The following is a 17,152-nucleotide window of genomic DNA, read 5'->3' as shown; positions in this document are numbered from 1 at the left end:
TGGGATAGTCATTTATCCTTACTGAGCCTCAGTTGTCTCATGTGTAAAATAAAAGAGTTAGACTAGATGAGGGTCTCTGAGCTTTATTTTTAGCTTTATAATTCTGATTCTCGGAAGAAAAGACCGTGGGAAGGAGCCCCCTTAGGCTTGATATAACAGACTTTCTCAGCCCTTTCTGGACTCATTTTACTTTTTATCTCATAGCTTTCTTTTGCACCTTGATGAAGGGGTTGTGTGTGAGGAAATGGGTGGAGGACAGTAAGGAACCATGGCCACAATATGGGGAAGTCGAAGACTGGTATATAACCAGATCTCATCAGACATTGTAGGTAATAGAGGAAAGGGGTTTGCTTTCCAAAGGGTGTACGAACCATGGTACTCCATGGTACTCCATGGTTCCAACTCATGGTGCTGAGTTGGAAGGATTTTAGGACTCTGGTGGAAAAGTAGGACCCACCAGAAAAGGAGAAAAACTCTCTTGATTATTTGTGGGCTATTCTAATTCCTTTTCTGTGTTTTCTACATATATTTGCTAAATGCTTTGATTCATTCATGTCCTCTACTCTTTCTGTGGAGTAGAATATAAGCTGTCCTATGCCTGATATACATTTGATATCTTGAGTGCTTATTATAAACATTGTCCACATTTGGGGAAACCGAACTCTTCTTGAATTATAAACTCTTGGCAGGGACTATGAGCCAAAAGAGATATTGATCTGAGGGACCTCTGGAAAATTTTAAGCTTATAAGCTTATAAGCAAACTGAGACCTAGAAAGATAAATTGACTAGAAAGAGTTTAAGACCTAAATCCAGATCTCCCAGAAAGTACTGAACCAGGAGTTTTAACTTTCAGCTCTTGCATTAGCTCGCTGTGTGCCCTGCAAGTTAATTCCCTCCCCCAGGGACCCTGGGCCTTGGTTTTCCTATACACAAAGTGATGGGGATGGACTAGAAAGTCTCCAAGGACCGTGTAAGCTCTAATAAATTCATAGTATAGAATTTATAAATCTGGAGCTTCAGGGACTAGCCCAGTCCATTTTTGATTCTGCCCATAGCTTTGTCACACTTTTGCATGTCAAAACTGAATAGGCCCATTTCACAATTCTCAGTTTCCTGAACGTGAGATCTCGGTCTTGTTTTACTCCATCATTTTGTTACCCCCAAGGACCCGGGGCTACAGAAGTGGGGGAATAGACATCTGGGTTCCCGCACACATTGCTACTCTTGCATGTTATCAGCCTCCCTCTTTTTCCCTTGCCTTCCGGGCTGGTTGTTTCTGCTGAACTCAGCACTTTCCCTATGACTGTGGCTGGGAATTGGTTCCTGAGGGCTGCCCTAAGGAACGTCGGAGTTTGTTTCCACTGACTCAGCTCCCTCTAAGCTACTGCTTTAGGGTCCTCGACACCCAAGGCTACCCCTTTTCCCCATGTGGACTTAGCCAGAGCCTCAGCCACACAGTGTAGCCTCAGGATTCCAAGTTACTGCTCCCTTCCCGGTGTCACTGAGGCTGCCTTCCCCTCTGGGGGATGGGAGATGGGGAGGAGGATCCATCATGGCCAGAGTGCCCCTTGGAGTCCCCCTTCCTCTTGCATGCAAATTCAGATAGTGTGGTGGGTGAGAATTGCTCAGTGCTGGTTCCTCTGGGAACATCTGGACCTGAGAGTCTGCAGCATGAATCCTTCCGGAGGGAAGAGCTCCCGGGTCCAGATTTGGTTTGAATCCTACCTGTCACTTCATAGCTTTCAGCCAATTATTTTTCTGAGATTAAATTTTCTCACCTGCAAAATGGGGCTAAAAACACAGTTACCTACTCTAGGAGGCTATTATGAAGATGGCTTTGTAAGCCCCAAAGTAATACAGAAGTAAAAGCATTTTATTATTATCGCCACCTCCCTTTCTAGCATTCACATGGCCAACACTCTACTTAGAATCCTCATTACCTCCAACATAAACTATTGCAACGGTCTCTTGAATTGTCCCTCTCCACTTTACTCCATCTCCCACACCGCTGCCAAATGATTTTCCTTATGTATGGATCTGACCTTGTCATTCTCTACTCATAAAATTTCTATTGCCTCTGCATATATAAACTCCTTTGTTTGAATCCTTTACAAGCTGGCCTCAGACAACTTCTGTTGTTCAATTATTTTTCATTAGTGCCCGTCTCTTTGTGACCCTATTTGGAATTTTCTAGGCAAAGATACTGGAGTGCTTTGCCATTTCCTTCTCCGGTTCATTTTACAGATAAGGAAACTGAGGCACACTGGGTGAAGCGACGGCCAGGGTCATAGAGCTAGTACGTATCTGAGGATGGATTTGAACTCAGGAATCTAAGCCTGGCACTCTATCTACTTCACCCTCTAGCTGCCCCCAGACAACCTTTATAGCTTTGCCATCCATTACTTCCATTCTTGAACTCATCTGTCCCCCAAACTGGCTTCTCTGTTTCTCCCACCCTGCATCCCATCCCCCATTTCCAAGCCTTTGTTCTGGCTATTCCCCAGGCCTGGAATGCACTCCCTTCTTAGCCTTGTTTCAGAGAATCCCCCATTTCCTTTAAGACTCAGCTCAGCTCTTAAATTTCAGACCTTCCCATGATGCCTTTTCTGCTCCCCCAGCTTCTAGTATGGTCCCTCCCCGACTACTTGGCGTTTGTATTTATTCCACGTCTTTGAATCCTCTGCACAGTCCCAGAGACCAACTAATGCTTCGTTCTGAGCCTTAGCGCTTTTTGATTCATGGGGGCTGCGTGATTTTGGCCCCTTCCCTCTTTGAAGCTCGATTTTCTTTGTCTGAAAAGTAAAGTTTGGACTAGGGGGTCTCAAAGGTTCCTCTCTGCTCTTAATCTGTAATCTTATGATTTCTTTCCCCCTTCTGATTGGGGGGAGTGTGGTATAACAGACAGACAGATGAGTGGGAACTGACTTGGGAGGCTTCAGGGAAAGAGTTTGTGGTTGGGATGCTGAGGTTGGAAAAACGCAGATTGTGGAGGGCCAATGGCCACGTCATGGTGGGGGTGGAGGGAGTCGTAGAGCTTGGAATGGGGGAGGGACAGGGGGGCTTCCCTGGAGACTGTCTTCTCGGACCCTGGCCAGAGCAAGGGGGCAATCCTGGGAGGCGGCAGGAAGGAGGCGGGGAAAGAAAAGGGGGCACTGAGGATGAACTGCTTAAGTTTTCTTCCCAAGTTCTTAAAAAGCCAGCGCTCTTGCTTCCCTTGCAGGGGGAGGCGGGGTGCCCTTCCTGTGACGCTGTCTCTGTGCAATGTGAGACATGCCTAGAAGTGTGGACAGGGGATTTACCTGGCAGAGAAAGGGGAAGATTAGGGTGGGGGTGGGCAGGAGGAACGGCAGTTTAGCCCGGCCCCTTCAAACTCCTAGCTTAACTTAGCCGGCCCCGGAGCCCCCCTCCTCGGCGGGCGGCCCCGCCACAGCTGGCTCCCATTAGCTGAAGGCCTGGCCAGGGGCCAGCCTCCACCCGCCTAGTCTCCCCCTCTCAACCGTGGGCCCGGCAAGCCCGCCAGTCTTGGGCTCGCTCTAGAAGGGGACACAGCAAGAGCAGCACGAGCGAGTTGGGAACCCCACGTCCCAAGAGATTGTGGGGGGACCCCCTCCTGGTCCCCAAGGCCCAGGCAGCCAGACCCGTGGCCCCACAGCTTCTCCCCACACCCGGCCTGGGAGCGGGTGCCCAGGCATCCGTTGGGCCTCAGGCAGGTAAGAGGGGGACCCCTGGTCCCCGATCCCCTCCCCCTCCCGGCCCAAGCAGCCAGATTCTCAGCTCTTTCTCAGGTTTTTCCCGTGATTGCTCGAGGGCTGGGTGTTCAGGCAGGAATGAGCCAGAGAATCAGCGAGTAAGGGGGAGGATCCTCTCTTTTCCAGCTCCCCACGGCCAAAGCGCTTCAGGATCATCCCCCTCTGCAGCATCGACATCCCCTCCCCCTGCCACGAAGCCAGGTTTAGGGTTAAGCAAGGACTGCGGGAATTTGGGAAGGGCTGTGGGTCAGGAATGGGGAAGGAGACTCGAGGGGAAGGGATTAGAAGGAAGACGAGACGGGAACCCAGGGCATCACAGGTACATACACGTCCGCGGTGCTGCCCGAATCCACATGCCTCCCAATGCCATGGCATCTTTCCATTGGCCAGTCAGGGCTCTGCAGTCCCAGAGGGCAGGGGGAGTCCTGCTGTAAGAACCAGAGACAGAGGGGGACCTACTGACCCGGCTACTTAGGAAGGAAAAGCTGAGGGAGGAAGTTGAGGATGGAGAATAATGATCTCACTTCCACAGAGATGTCTCACTGCCTACTGTCTCCTCCAGAGCTTAACCAGATGAGTTAACAAGGTGCCATAGAAAGCACACCGGTCCCTGGAGTCAGGACTGGGTTCAAATCCTGATGCTAAATGTGCCATCGTGAATAAGTCTCTTTCCTGAAAGAGCCTCAGTTTCTCTACCTGTAAAATGGGAGGGATGGGGACATTTGGGACAGATACTCTCCAAGTCTCTCCCAGCTTTGTGATTATTCTATGATTTTGTGAAATAAATACATCAGTAGGGAATGAGGTCTGACATTGGTTCAAGGAGAGGGAAGCCCCTTAAAAGGGTTGGGGTAGCTCCTTTCCTCCAATGAACCCCTTCTTCCTGCACTGGCCAAGAGACAGGGGGCTGGATTTAATGACCTTTGCTGGACCTGGGAAGGTAAGAGAGAGAGAGTGATTGAGATATTGGGATGTTTTATGGATTAGTGCTGTTTAAACAATAAGCTCAGGCTGATATACTTCCTCACATCAATTTTGGTTTAATCAAATTAAAAGGGCCTAATCTATTACCAATATTGACAGGTGGCCCACACTGCGCCCCCTGGTGGCCCCGTGACTGCCTTGGCTCACTCTCCTTGCCAACAGCTTCCATTTGGGCCGGTCCCGGTCTGACTGGGGGGTCCCTGAGGGCCGTCCGTGTCCAGGGGCAGCCATGGGAGCCCGGCCGGTGGCTGGGGCCCAGAAACGGGAGACACGTCCCCTCCATTCCCTCTCCCGCCGGCTTGTGTCTTTCCCAGGTGCCGTCGGAGTCCAGCATGTGGGCAGCCTGGGCTCCGGGACTGTGGCTCGTCAGTCTCTGGGTCACCTGTGGCAGCCAAGGAGCAGAGACTGGTAAGCACCGCCCCGACCCCCCGTCAGAACCGGGGGCGGGGTCCCAGGAGGTGACTGGGGGGTCTCTCAGTAAGGCAGCTGAGGTCCTGCAGCCTCTGCGTCCTCGTGTGTCTCTGGGATGTACGTGTGAGGCTCTGCGAGCGGAGGGGAGGCAGGCGGAGCGCCACGCGTGCCCCCGGGGCTCCTGGGCGCTCCTGGGCTTGGGACTGGGCTCCTCTGAGCCCCTGCTTCCTGGGTACAACCAGGAGTAACAATCCTCTGCTCAGGTTATTGTCGAGCTCCCATGAGCTGGGGAAGTGCTCTGGGCACCCAAAGTACCATGGGGCCGCTCTTCCTGGGATGTGAGCGGCTCTGGTCCCTTAATAGGTGTGTGTGTGTGTGTGTGTGTGTGTGTGTGTGTGAGAGTGTGTGTGAGTGTGAGTGTGTGTGAGTGTGAGTGAGTGTGTGTGTATGAGTATGAGTGTGTGTGTGAGTGTGAGAGTGAGTGTATGAGAGTGAGTGTGTGCATATGCTCTGGCTGCATGTGCATGTGTATGTGAGGGGCGGAGAGTCCCAGCGCTTCTGGGCCCAACCCAAAGGGGCTCTTCCTAGCCCCGGACATGGAGTCCCGCCTCACTCAGAGCATTCTCAGGTTGTGAGTATGTGTGTGTAAGTGTGTGAGTGTGTGTGAGAGTGAGTGTGTATATATATATAAGTGAGTGTGAGTGAATGTGTGTATCTCTGTTTCCTACTGCACAGAGGCGAGGGAGGAAGGAGGCAGACCCCCCCCCCCCCCCCCGCCTTGCCCTGAGCGGGCTTTGGGCTGCATGTGAGTGATGAGTGTCTGGGAAGGAATGGGCTCCTGCCAGCCCCGTCCAGCCCAGCTTCCCTGCAGCCACAGCTGCCTCCAGCACCGTTGGAGCTGCAAGGGAAGCCTCATTGCAGAGGGAAGCCGAGCCCTCCTGCCCCCCACTTTGCTCACTGTGGAATACCCCATGGGGCCTCCTCAAGGCCCTGTTATGAGGGCGCCCAGATTCGGCTGAAGGCCAGGCTATCCCCAGGGTCACTGCTGGAGGAATCGCTTGGGCTCCTTCCACCGGCTGAGAGGAGCTGCTCAGTCGGAGGGTCCCCGAGCTTGCCAAGGTCCCAGAGCCCTTTGGGGGGCTCTGTGCCTCCGTGCTGGGGCCAGCAGCGGGGAGGGCTGGGTCCCCAGGAGCCGGTGCGCACTTTCCTGTCCCTGTGCCTGGGAATGCGCCTGCTCCTGCGTTCCTGCAGCTACATGTGCACACGTGTGAGTGCTCTTCACCCCCCCCCCCCCGTCCCTCCGTGAGCCTGCCGGGGGGCTGGGGCAGCGGATTTCAACATCTCTGAGGAATCCGGGCAGCGGGCCAGGTGATGAGTCACACAGGCTGCAGAGATGGAGACGGCCCCTCCGGCTGCATGTGCGTGTGAGGGGAGGAGAGTCCCAGCGCTTCTAGGCCCAACCCGGAGGGGCTCTTCCTACCCCAGACTGTGGAGTCCAGCTTCACCCAGGGCATTCTCAGGTGGCCCCAAGGAGACCAGATGTCCTTTGGGGTTAGATACCCTGGCTCCCTAGCCCTGTCCCCTCACACACTCTCTGCTCCGTTGTGTCCCACATCTGCCACCCCTGCCAGTGTCCCGGGGGCACCAATGGGGCAACAGAAAGCAGGATCTGCCTCTAACTCCATGTGCTACTTGGGGCAAAAGACTTCCCCTCATTGGGCCCCAGTATTCTCATCTGCCAAATGGGGCCACTTATAGTTTCTCCTCTCCCTTTTGTTCTGCCTCTCCTCATCTCTGTTCCTGATTGAGGAAGGTCCTGTCTGGTTCTTCTCCTGGGCCATCAGGGCAGGGGGAAGGTGGGATAGTGCCAAGGCTGGACCTGCATGCCAAGACTACCCGGACAGTACCCCCTATTCTTACAGGTGAACAATGTCCCACCCTGAAGCAAGAGGGACTGAAGCTAGAGGCCAATGGTGACTCCCCAACCAACATGACAGGTGAGTTCTAGCTTCCCCAGTTTCCCCGTCTCTGTGCACCTGCCACTCAGTTCAGCCACCCAAACCTCTTTTCCCTCCCCAGGTTTTAATCTCATTAAGAGGTTTGCCCTCATGAAGGTCTCAGCCATCAAGCGGATTCGGAACCCAAAAGGACCCTTCATTCTGCGCTTGGGGAATGCCCAGCTTGCTCTCCCCACAGCGTGAGTGCCCTGGGTGATCTGGGGAGGGCCGCAGAGAAATGAGGTTCTCCCATAGGTCTTTTCTTCCATTCCCCTGCCTCTGGATCCACTTTGCTGCTGTCCTAGCTTTTGCGGATCAGCTTGGACTTCAGTACACAGGAACAGGATGAGTTTTTAAAGGCAGATCCATAGGCTTCCCAAGAAGTGGGGCTGGGCTTCTGTGCCAACCCTGGCTCTCCTGTCTCTGTATTCCTATGCCCAGGTGATGGGCCCCAGCCTGGGCAGGCAGGAATTAGGAGGGGTGGGGGAAGGAATAAGCCTGGATGCTGACTAGCAGCAAGTGTGAGCTGATATTTGCCTAGCAATGGAGGACTGGCCCTCAGGCCTCCCCAGACATGGGAAGAGGCCCTGGGCTGACACTAAGGAATATGGGCCTTCTCTGAGTGGGCATTAACTTCATACCAGGAATAAGAGTAGATATCTGGCTGGCAATGGAGTAAGAGAAGATACTAGGGGTAAAAAGTGGTGTTATGTGGACTCTGGGAAGAAGCCAGACTGACAAGACTGGGCTTCTGACAAGCCTCAACTAGCTTTTCTTCCTTCTGCTTCCAGCCAGGTGTTCCCTGGGGGTGTCCCTGACCAGTTTGCAATAGTGTTGACCCTTCTGCTGAAAAAACAGACAAGCAAAGATACCTGGTATTTATTGCAAGTGACTGATAAAGATGGATACCCACAGGTGAGCCTCAGCCTCCTGTTTCTCCCTAACCCTGCCTCCACTTCCCCTGACCTTCTTCCCTTCTCTCCCTACTTGTCTGCTTTCCCTCTGCCTCTTTTTCCCTCCTCCTAGAAGGTTTCAGGCCTCATCCTTTCTCATCACCCTGCCCCTGGCTACTCAGAGCTCTGGAAAGTGGCCCTTGTGATATCCCTGACCAACAGTGTAACCAGTTCCCCAGGAGCTCCCTGAGCAGCAGCTCTGCTCCTCTCCCGGAATCCAGAACCTGGAGAGAAAGGGGTACAATCTGTGAGGATGCTTAGACTTGGCTGCTTTCAGGCACCCACTGCTGCCCACTCCTTCTCTGAGAAGATCCAAAAGGCATTAGATCCAAAGGGGATTCACCTTTTACTTCATATTATGCTTTCATCCTCATCCTAAATCTCGAACCACCTGGTCTTTGTCTTTTCTGAATCTGCTTGGCTTTGAGGGCTCAGAGATTAGCCGATCATTATCTCCCCAATTTTACAAGTCACTGCAACCAATTAGGTTTCTGCTTCCCTCTCCCCCATATCCCTCCACAAAAAGCTGGAAATTGTAACAGCTGGAAGGAAACTTTAAGGACCACCTGGTCTAATCTCCTTGAGCCCACCTGGCCTTTGTATTTTCTGAATCTGCTTGGCTCCTGGGACTCAGAGATTAACCGATCATTATCTCCTCAATTCTACAATCTGCAGCAACCAATTAGGTTTCTGCTTCCCTCTCCCCCACATCCCTCTACAAAAAAATTGAAATTGTTAGAGCTGGAAGCAAACTTTAAGGACCACCTGGTCTAATCCCCTCCTTGACTGATGAGGTTGATCAGAGGCACAGAGGAAGGGAAAGGAATCCCACGGAGATTTCGAGTCAGAGCTAGGACCCAGGTTTCCTGCTTGTGAGCGCAGCATCCTCTGAGAGCTGAGACAGCTGCTCCCTCCACCCATTCTGGGCTTTCTGTATGCCTTTATGAGGTTTATTTGCAAGGACAAAGAGAACATACAGATGCAGAAATGGTGCACTAGGGGAAGGCCATCAGTCGTACGAATAACAGAAGTCTCCAGTCCCAGGCTGGTGATGGCACTTCACTCCCTACCCAGCCTAGAGCCCTTCCTTCCCTTATGGTCCCCAAAGAGGACAGCATCTTCTACTCTAAGCAGCCTCTGATTGGTCGCCAGATCCTAGTGGTCCAAGTTCATTGGTTCATTCTATAGGGCGGGGCCAACCGGAAAACTTCCTTCTAGTTGGGTGGAATGGGAGAGTGATGGGTAATTGTTGCCTGGTGGCAGGTAGTGACAAGAGCAATTGAATTAGGACAAAATGGGAATTGCAATCTCGATCTGAGAAAACCTTCCTTCTGGGGCAGAACCCAGGGCTAGGAAGGGGAAAGAACTTGATATGGTTATCAAGTAGCAGGGTTTAAATCTGAACTTGTTACAAACATAATGTTTTTTGTTTTTATTTTTGGTATGACATACTGCTTTCTAAAAGTCAAGAAATGGGAGGCAGCATGGAGTAAAGAGAGAGGGAGTGGATTCTGGAGCCTCCTTCTAAGGCAGAATATAAGGGCTAGGAAGGGGAAAGGACTTGATGTGGTTATTAAGTAGCAGGGTTTAAATCTGAACTTGCTACAAACCTACTGCTTTTTTTGGTATGACATACTGCTTCCTAAAAGTCAAGCAATGGGAAGCAGTATGGCATAGAGAGGGAGGAAGTGAATTCTGGAGCTAGGAAGAGCTGGGTTCAAAAATACTGGCTGAGTGACCCTAGGAGCAACACCCCAGGAAATTTTCTAAAATTATGATTTGTACAGTAGTTGCTGAGCTGAATTAGTATTTATGAAATCCCAAATCCAGATTCCAGCTCCATCCATCTTCCCACTGTCCCCCTCCACAAAAGGATTCAATAGACCTAACTTTGAGCCTTGACACTTAATAGCTGTGTGACCCTGGTCAAGTCACTCAATCTCTGCCTCAATATCTTCAATTGTAAAATGGGGGTGATCGCAGCAACTACCTCCCAAATGAGATGATATTTAGAAAGCTATTAACACAGTGCCTGGAACACAGTAGGAATTTGATAAATGCTCGTTTCCTTTTTATTATTAATCATTCTTATTGTTGATGGATAGAATTGCATATTTCTCCTTTCTCTGCCCAAAGAGGAAAGGAAAAAGTAGCAAGAACAATTGTCCACAGGCTTTCTCGTTACTTGGGAAATCAGAATATTTGACTTGTACTGATGAACAGGTCACATCATCACAAAGATGGGAGAGAGACTGGGGACCAAGCACTCATCTTAAAAGGACTAGGAATGGAAGGCTCTGGGTAGTGGGCATGCTGGAAACATGTAACAGCCTTCAATTATCCAAAGGGCTGCCACCACAGAGTAAACTTACTCTGACTGGCCCCACAGCTAGGAAAAATGGGGAGAAATGACAAAAAAAAAACAGATCTAGATTGGATGTCTGGAATAAATAAATAAAATGTTCCTAAAAACACTGTAGAGTGGGCTGTTTGGGGAGGTAATGAGCTCCCCATCATTTGAGGTTTCAAGAGTTTGTTGGGTATGTGGGTTTTGGGTGGGCTAGAGATTTCCTTTTCACTCTGAGATTCTGCGATGTGAATTCCCATTCCTTCACAGGACCTTGCTTTGCTCATATAAAATTAGGGTCCCTTCTGGCTCTCAGTCCCGTGAATGTCATATTGCCTCTTCAGATCTCCTTGGAGGTCAACAGTCACGAGAAGAGCCTGGAGTTCCGGGCCCGGGGCTTGGATGGCGACTTTGTGTCCTGCATCTTCCCTGTGGCCCAGCTCTTTGACCTGCACTGGCACAAATTGGTGCTGAGTGTGACTGGGCGTGTGGTTTCAGTCCAATTGGACTGCACCTCCGTATCCTCCCAACCTGTGGGTCCCCGGCGTGCCGTGCTTCCTGAGGGCCATGTCCTTCTGGGTGTGGATGCTGAGCAAGGCAAGCCTATCTTCGTAAGTGTCTGCTGGGGCTGGGGTCCAGAGGAGTCCTCTCCAGGTCTGGGGGTGTAGCTGGCACCATCCAGCAGCATGGCCTCCCATTCCTGGAGGTTCCCCTTGGGGTGATCCTGCTTTATTCCCTGTGTCCCTCTTACCTCTGTCTCCACACCCCCCCAGTTTGATTTGCAGCAGGCACACATCTACTGTGACCCTGCCCTGGTGATGGAAGAAGGGTGCTGCGAGGTCTCACCAGCTGGGGTGAGTGTGGGAACTTGGGGGGCACAGGACAGTTCATTTAAGTGAGTGCCAGTCCTCTTTGGGGTTTGGGGCAACCAAGCATAGATAGGGCAAGGGAGCTAGCCCTAGGCAGGTAGGAGGAGAGGCAGGTGAAGAGTGAAACTCAGGTGTCCTGAGCACCAATTCCTTCCTTTTAACTTGCCAAGCAGTGCCCTCAGGAGGCCTCCAAGGCCCGACGGGACACCCAGAACAACGAGCTCATTGAGATCAGTCCACAGGCGGAGGGCAAAGTCTACACTCGATGCTTCTGCCTGGAGGAGCCGCAGGGCAGCAAGGTGAAGTTCTGACCCCACTCCTCACTCTCCCTTATGTGGCATTCCTGCTAGATGCAACCCCCAAAATGAGTTAGAGCTGGTAGGTATACCTGAGTTCCGAATCTGAGATAAGGCTCCCCCAACAAGATGGACAGGTGAAGCCCTTCGGGCCAGTGGGCTAAGGGACCCTATGGACACTGGAGTTGGTTTCTCCTCCAAAGTGGGATATCAGGAGCTGTGTCTATTATTCATCATCTGCCCATCGATTCATCCATCCATTCTTCTATCCATTCATCTATCCACTCATTCATTCATCCATCCATCATCCTTCCTTCTATCCATCCATCTACACACCCACCCACCCACCCATCCATTCATCCATTTGTCCAGTCATCCACCTGTCCATCATTTCCTTTCATCCATCCTTCTATCCCTTCATTCATTCATTCACATGTTCTGTAAGCATTTCTTATGTAAGAAGTTCTATTCTTCACATAATACTTGCATCTTTGGATTCTTGATATCTTAGAAAAATGGAAAATTTACCTCAAAATAAGAAAAAGGGGCCTGCAAGAAGTTGATACCTGCAGCCTCTCTCCTGGGAGGCAGGCAGGCAGGGGGTATCCAATTTGCCTTTACCCCCCTCCCTTCCTTCCTTCTCCCCTCCTTTTTCCCAGCCAGCCTCTCCAATGCCTCTAACAACATGTGGCCTTGTCAGCCTCCTGCCTCGAGCCCCATAGGGAGCAGGGAGATGGTGAACTGTACCCCCTGGGTTTGCCAAGCTGGCGGAACCCTGCAGGCCCTTGCCTGTAGATAAAGAAAGGGGATGCCCATCTGTCTCTATGGCTTCAGAAACACAGCCCGGGACCCAGATGGGGAGGTGTATGTGTTTATGGTGGGGAGAGGAGGTCCAATCTTTAACAAACACTCATTCATTAAGCATTGGGAGAACCCATTGCTTCCCAAAGCCCCAGATTCACTGAGCTCTAGTGAACTTGCTTGTCCAGTCTAGGAACAACATCAGGTTGACCTCTACTTGATCACTAGATTCAGAATCAGCAGAATTTGTGTTAAATCCCAGATCTGCCACTTAAAGTCTGTAGGATTACTGGAAAGTCCCTGCCCCTTCTTTGTGTGCTTCCGCTCCTCCCAATGCTTGGATTAGATCTTTGAGATCCCTTCCATCATTCTATGTTCTATGATCCCTTCTAGTTTTAATGTTGTGTTCTAAGGTCCCTCCTGGTGTGAGACTGTTCTAAGCTCCTCCTCAGCTCTGATATTTGATGTTCTGAAGTCCCTTTCCTGCTCTGCCATTCTATGACCCTCTGATTTCCTGCTTGAGCAATGCCATGACAGTGTGTCCTGTGGATGGGACCTAGGGCGGTTACTTGGGAGTAGAAGCAGGAAGTTACTTCCCTTATGCCCTTTCCTGGGCCTCATCAAACTCTAAGGCTCCTCCACCCCTGCAACATTGATCAGAAAGATCCAGAGACTAAAGAGCTTGGGGGGAGGCCCATGCCCCCCTTCAGCCACCTCGGGCAGACAGCCCAGGCTCTTACTCTGGAGAACACATGGCTCCATTCATTAACTGGCTCAGTTTTTCCAGCATCCAAGGGGCAAAGGGGGTTGGGGGAGGACTTGGGGAGGGAGACAAAAGAATAGGGAGGAATAGAGGAAGGTGAATTAGGAAGGCAAAAGAGGGGGGTCACAGGGAATGAAATTGGGAAGGAGAGGAAAGAAGGGAAGAAGGACAGGTTATTCATATGGCCTGGGCGGAAGTGGGGGGATGAAGGATGGAGAAAGAGGCTTTCTTTAGTGACAGAGGCTGTGTGAGTGGGCACCCCCAGCAGTGGGCATAATTCTATTTCCTGATAAACTGCCCTCCTCCCACATTCCTGACACATCTCCGGGGGTCTCACTTCAATGTCAGTCTCCCACCTCTAGGACGACTAAGATAGCCCTAGTAGATTTGATCAGTCTTGGAGGGACATCAGCCCCCGACACCCATCCATGTGTCATTATGGAGAAGAACCCTCCCTGAGATGGGAGCCAGAGGGACAGTGCTATTACCTGTGTGACCCTGAAGAAGACCCTTCCCCATTTCCTAATGAGTCAAATGTCAGAGCTGGACTAGATCTTCCAATCTCTTCCCTGAGCCCACTTTTCCCTCTGTTTAGGTGAACGCTCAGCTCTCAGGAAATGCTGAAATCAAGAAAGAGAGGGGAAGTAAGGTAGGAGCTAAGCACTCCCGCTGAGACTCCCCTCCAGCCTACCCCCCAGGCTGTTCCCTGTACTCGGGCCAAACTCTTCCAGCCTACCTCTTGTCCAATCCCCTGGGACTTGGGGAGCATTCTAGGAGGTAACACTATATGTAGTAGTGTAGGGGCAAGAGTGAAATGTGTTGAGACCTGGATTCAAATCCTGTCCCTATCATTTATTAGCTGCATGAGTTTAAGCAAGCCCCTTCCTCTCTACCAACTTCAGTTTCCTCATTTGTAAGATGAGGAGGTTGGACTAAATAGGCTCTGAAGTCACTTCCAGTTTGTTTCCTGAAAAAGCTCCAGAGTCCACGGGCATTGGTGGCCAGTCTCCAGAACTGAAAGGCTCTGGATATCACAGGGGTACTCACTAAGGTCCTCGTGCTCCCTGGGTAACTAAAACAGTGATGTCCACACTGGCCTTGTTGGTGGATCCCAGAACCCCAAGTTTCAGTTAAGTGAGATAGCTCTGGGGGCTGGGGCTCCCCTATTTTCGGTTCCTTCCCTCTTCACATCCCTTTGCCTTTCCTTCCTTTTAGGACGCCTCCTGGGTACAGAAGGCTATGCCAGCTGATGAGGTAAGCCTGCCTATTGTGAAGGCAGACTGAACCAGCCCCTGAAATAAGTCTCTGAGGATGCCCGGGGGGAAGAAGAAGGGAGCGGGGGCAGCCGGATGCCTGCCCGTCTGCTGGCATTCCTTGAGAGGCCCTGGCACTCTTCCCTATCACACAGAGATTACTGGCTTAGCTCAGAGGCCCTAGAGGAGAGACCACCTTGGCCCTGACCACTGTGGGCATGGTGGAGAATTCTGCTCCTCTCTGCCAGTCCGACGATCTTTGTGGACTGTGTGATGCCCATGCCAACTTCTATCTGGGGGCCATTAGGGCCAAGGTTCCCTTCTTTGACTGTGCCCTCTCAGCATAATGGAAAGAGAGGTAAATTAGGACTCAGGAGCTCTGGGTTCAAATCCTGACTCCAATTATGTATTATATGACCTTGGAAAGTAATTGCCTTATTTCTCAATATCCTCATTTATAAAATGAGTGAATTGGCTTAATCCCTGCACAAATTCTTTAAATTCTATGATCCTGTAATCTTGGGCAAGTCCATTTTCCTCCCTGCACTCCAATTTCCTCATCTGGAAAATGGTTGGACTAATGGCTTCTGAAATACGTCCTTCTCTTTCCCTGTGATCTTCTGTGGAGCAAGCTACGGGGTGCTACCAGAGCAATGCACCCATGTGCACTTAGGACTCCTGGAGATACTTTGCCCCCCCCAAATGCTACATTAGAGTGTGATTTTCTCTAAAAGAGGAATTCACATAGATGGGAGAGTAGCCTGGTACTCAAAGGTATTAACAGTAGTTATGTCCAGTGGGCATTATCCCAGTGTCCTGGTTCTCAGTCCATTAGACTAAAAGAAGCTTCAATCTGCCAGGGCAGCTGCTCCCAGGGAGCTGTGGAATATTCAGAATGTTGTGAGTTGGGGGGCTCTGGGAGAGGGGTTCTTAAGTGAGATCCCCAAGACTTACGCTGGTGATTCGGCTCTTTTTCTCTAGTGCCCACCTTGTGCCAGCCATGCCGTGGAGAATGTAAGTGAGCCCACAGAGGCAAGGGCACTGGGTGGAAGGGAAAGTATGGAGGAGGAAGGACAGAGGGGGCTCCCAAGTGTGGATGGGAGAAACATAGGGCCACCTCTGAAGGCCCTTTCTGGATACAAGCACCCCGTTTGGGCAAGGCTCCTTCCTAGGTTCTCTGAGGTGCCTTTCTAGTCAGCAGACACTGCCGGGTTGTACAAGGGACCTCTGAGGTACCTTTCTAGTCAGCAGACACTTCTGGGTTGTACAACAGGCCTCTGAGGTACCTTTTTAGTCAGCAGATACTGCCAGGACTCCCAATTGAAAGCTGAGAATGGGTCTGTCCATAGTTTGCTATTCTTCCTTCTCTCCCTGGGACTTCAATGCCCCAAGCTTGGCTGTGTCCACCCCAGCCACGACTGGTGGGATCCTATCTGGTTACGTGTCTTTTAGGAAGAGAGCGCCCAATACTACCTCTTTGGTCCCCTTAACATTTTACCTTAGAGAATCAGAAGGCCAGAAATCAAAGATGGGGGGATTGAACCCGGTTTCTATTGCCAACTTGTTGGATCTCCAAGAAACTTGGAAAACCTCCTTCCTCAATTTCCTCATATAGAAATTAAGAGACTTAGGACAATCCTTGAAGTCTATTTCAGTTCTAGAAATGATGAACTTTGGGTAAAGATAAAGTTCTTTTCCTGAATCACAGCTGACTCCAGCCTGAGCGGCAGCAGGAACCTCTTGCTCCCAAGGGTCTTGCCTGGGGATCCAGTCTGGACATGGAGGGAAAGGACCCAAAGTGAGGGGCTAAGACCTTAGCCTCCTGTCCCCCAGGCAGTTCCTTGGGGGTTGAGGGGAACAAAGGAGCCCCAGTGGGAGTATTCAGCTGGCGTCCAACTGTGTCCCCACCACACCCACACAGATTGGGTACCCCCGTGCTACCAGACTGACTCATCCCTCTCCCACAGCCCTCAGCTGGCCTACCCATAATGTCCCCCTGCTCTGCCTTGGCTAGGGGAGTCTGAGGGTGGGAGGGCTGCCAGGAGGGCTGGACCCGCCACCTCCATCCCCATCCCAGCTGACTTCTCAGTGAGTCCTCCCTTCTAGGGCCTCTCTGTCAAAATCCAGGCCATCATCTTGCCTCGTAGTATCCCCTTTCCCCACAGCTGTAGAGAATTGGCTGATGGGGCTGCCCAAGTTCCCATTTATCCCCAAACTCCTGCTGGAGCTTAGGGAGACTTGGCTTGGTTCCTGGCAGGATATCAGAGGCAGGAGGAACATGAGGAAAAGTGTAGGCTGAGGCTGAGGGTTGGGAGTCATGAGGAGTGCCTCAGACCCTCCCCACTCCCAACTTTCCATGACTCTGCCCTCCACGACCGCACTCCCTCCCCTGTGGGATCATCTCTCCTCCCGGATTCTCAATCCCCTTCCCCGCCAAACCAGCTTGTAACATCTGGCAGACCTATAGCTTCCAGATGTGTGTGAAGTTGCTATGGAAACCACAGGGTTGCCGTGGCAAATGAGCAGCTTGGGAAGGAGATGAAGTGGGGGGACAAAAACTAGCCCTATTCTCCATCCGGGGAAGTAGAGAGTTCTGAGGGGGGGAGGAGGGAATCGGGAGCCAGGTTGCTGGAAAGAACAGTGGAAAGGGGAGGAGGTCGGGGGTCAGCTTGTCTCCTCACCTTGCTGTGAGACTTTGGCAAAGTGACCTCACAATTCCCCTCTGGAC

The 17,152-nt window shown here is 51.4% G+C and overlaps 1 protein-coding gene across 6 annotated transcripts in view; it reads left to right on the top strand.

The window, feature by feature from the left end:
- Positions 1-3,457: 3,457 nt before the first annotated feature.
- Positions 3,458-17,152, top strand: part of COL16A1 (collagen type XVI alpha 1 chain) — a 73,288-nt gene continuing 59,593 nt past the window's right edge. For 2 of the 6 annotated variants that reach the window (XM_031962245.1, XM_031962243.1), the window contains exons 1-11: positions 3,458-3,711; positions 5,049-5,142; positions 7,068-7,142; positions 7,225-7,342; positions 7,934-8,057; positions 10,787-11,053; positions 11,216-11,296; positions 11,485-11,610; positions 13,767-13,820; positions 14,387-14,425; positions 15,406-15,438. In XM_031962245.1, coding sequence (XP_031818105.1) covers positions 5,067-5,142; positions 7,068-7,142; positions 7,225-7,342; positions 7,934-8,057; positions 10,787-11,053; positions 11,216-11,296; positions 11,485-11,610; positions 13,767-13,820; positions 14,387-14,425; positions 15,406-15,438 — 993 coding nt within the window. In that variant the 5' untranslated portion in view covers positions 3,458-3,711; positions 5,049-5,066. Of the gene's footprint in view, positions 3,712-5,048; positions 5,143-6,003; positions 6,564-7,067; positions 7,143-7,224; positions 7,343-7,933; positions 8,058-10,786; positions 11,054-11,215; positions 11,297-11,484; positions 11,611-13,766; positions 13,821-14,386; positions 14,426-15,405; positions 15,439-17,152 lie in introns of those variants that run through there. The other 4 variants (XM_031962248.1, XM_031962244.1, XM_023500214.2 and 1 more) reach the window with 3 other exon arrangements.

This window comes from Sarcophilus harrisii, chromosome 3 (assembly GCF_902635505.1).
Source record: "Sarcophilus harrisii chromosome 3, mSarHar1.11, whole genome shotgun sequence".
Lineage (NCBI taxonomy): Eukaryota > Metazoa > Chordata > Mammalia > Dasyuromorphia > Dasyuridae > Sarcophilus > Sarcophilus harrisii.
The sequence above is the reverse complement of the archived record's forward strand: the minus strand, read 5'-3'. Positions and strand labels throughout refer to the sequence as shown.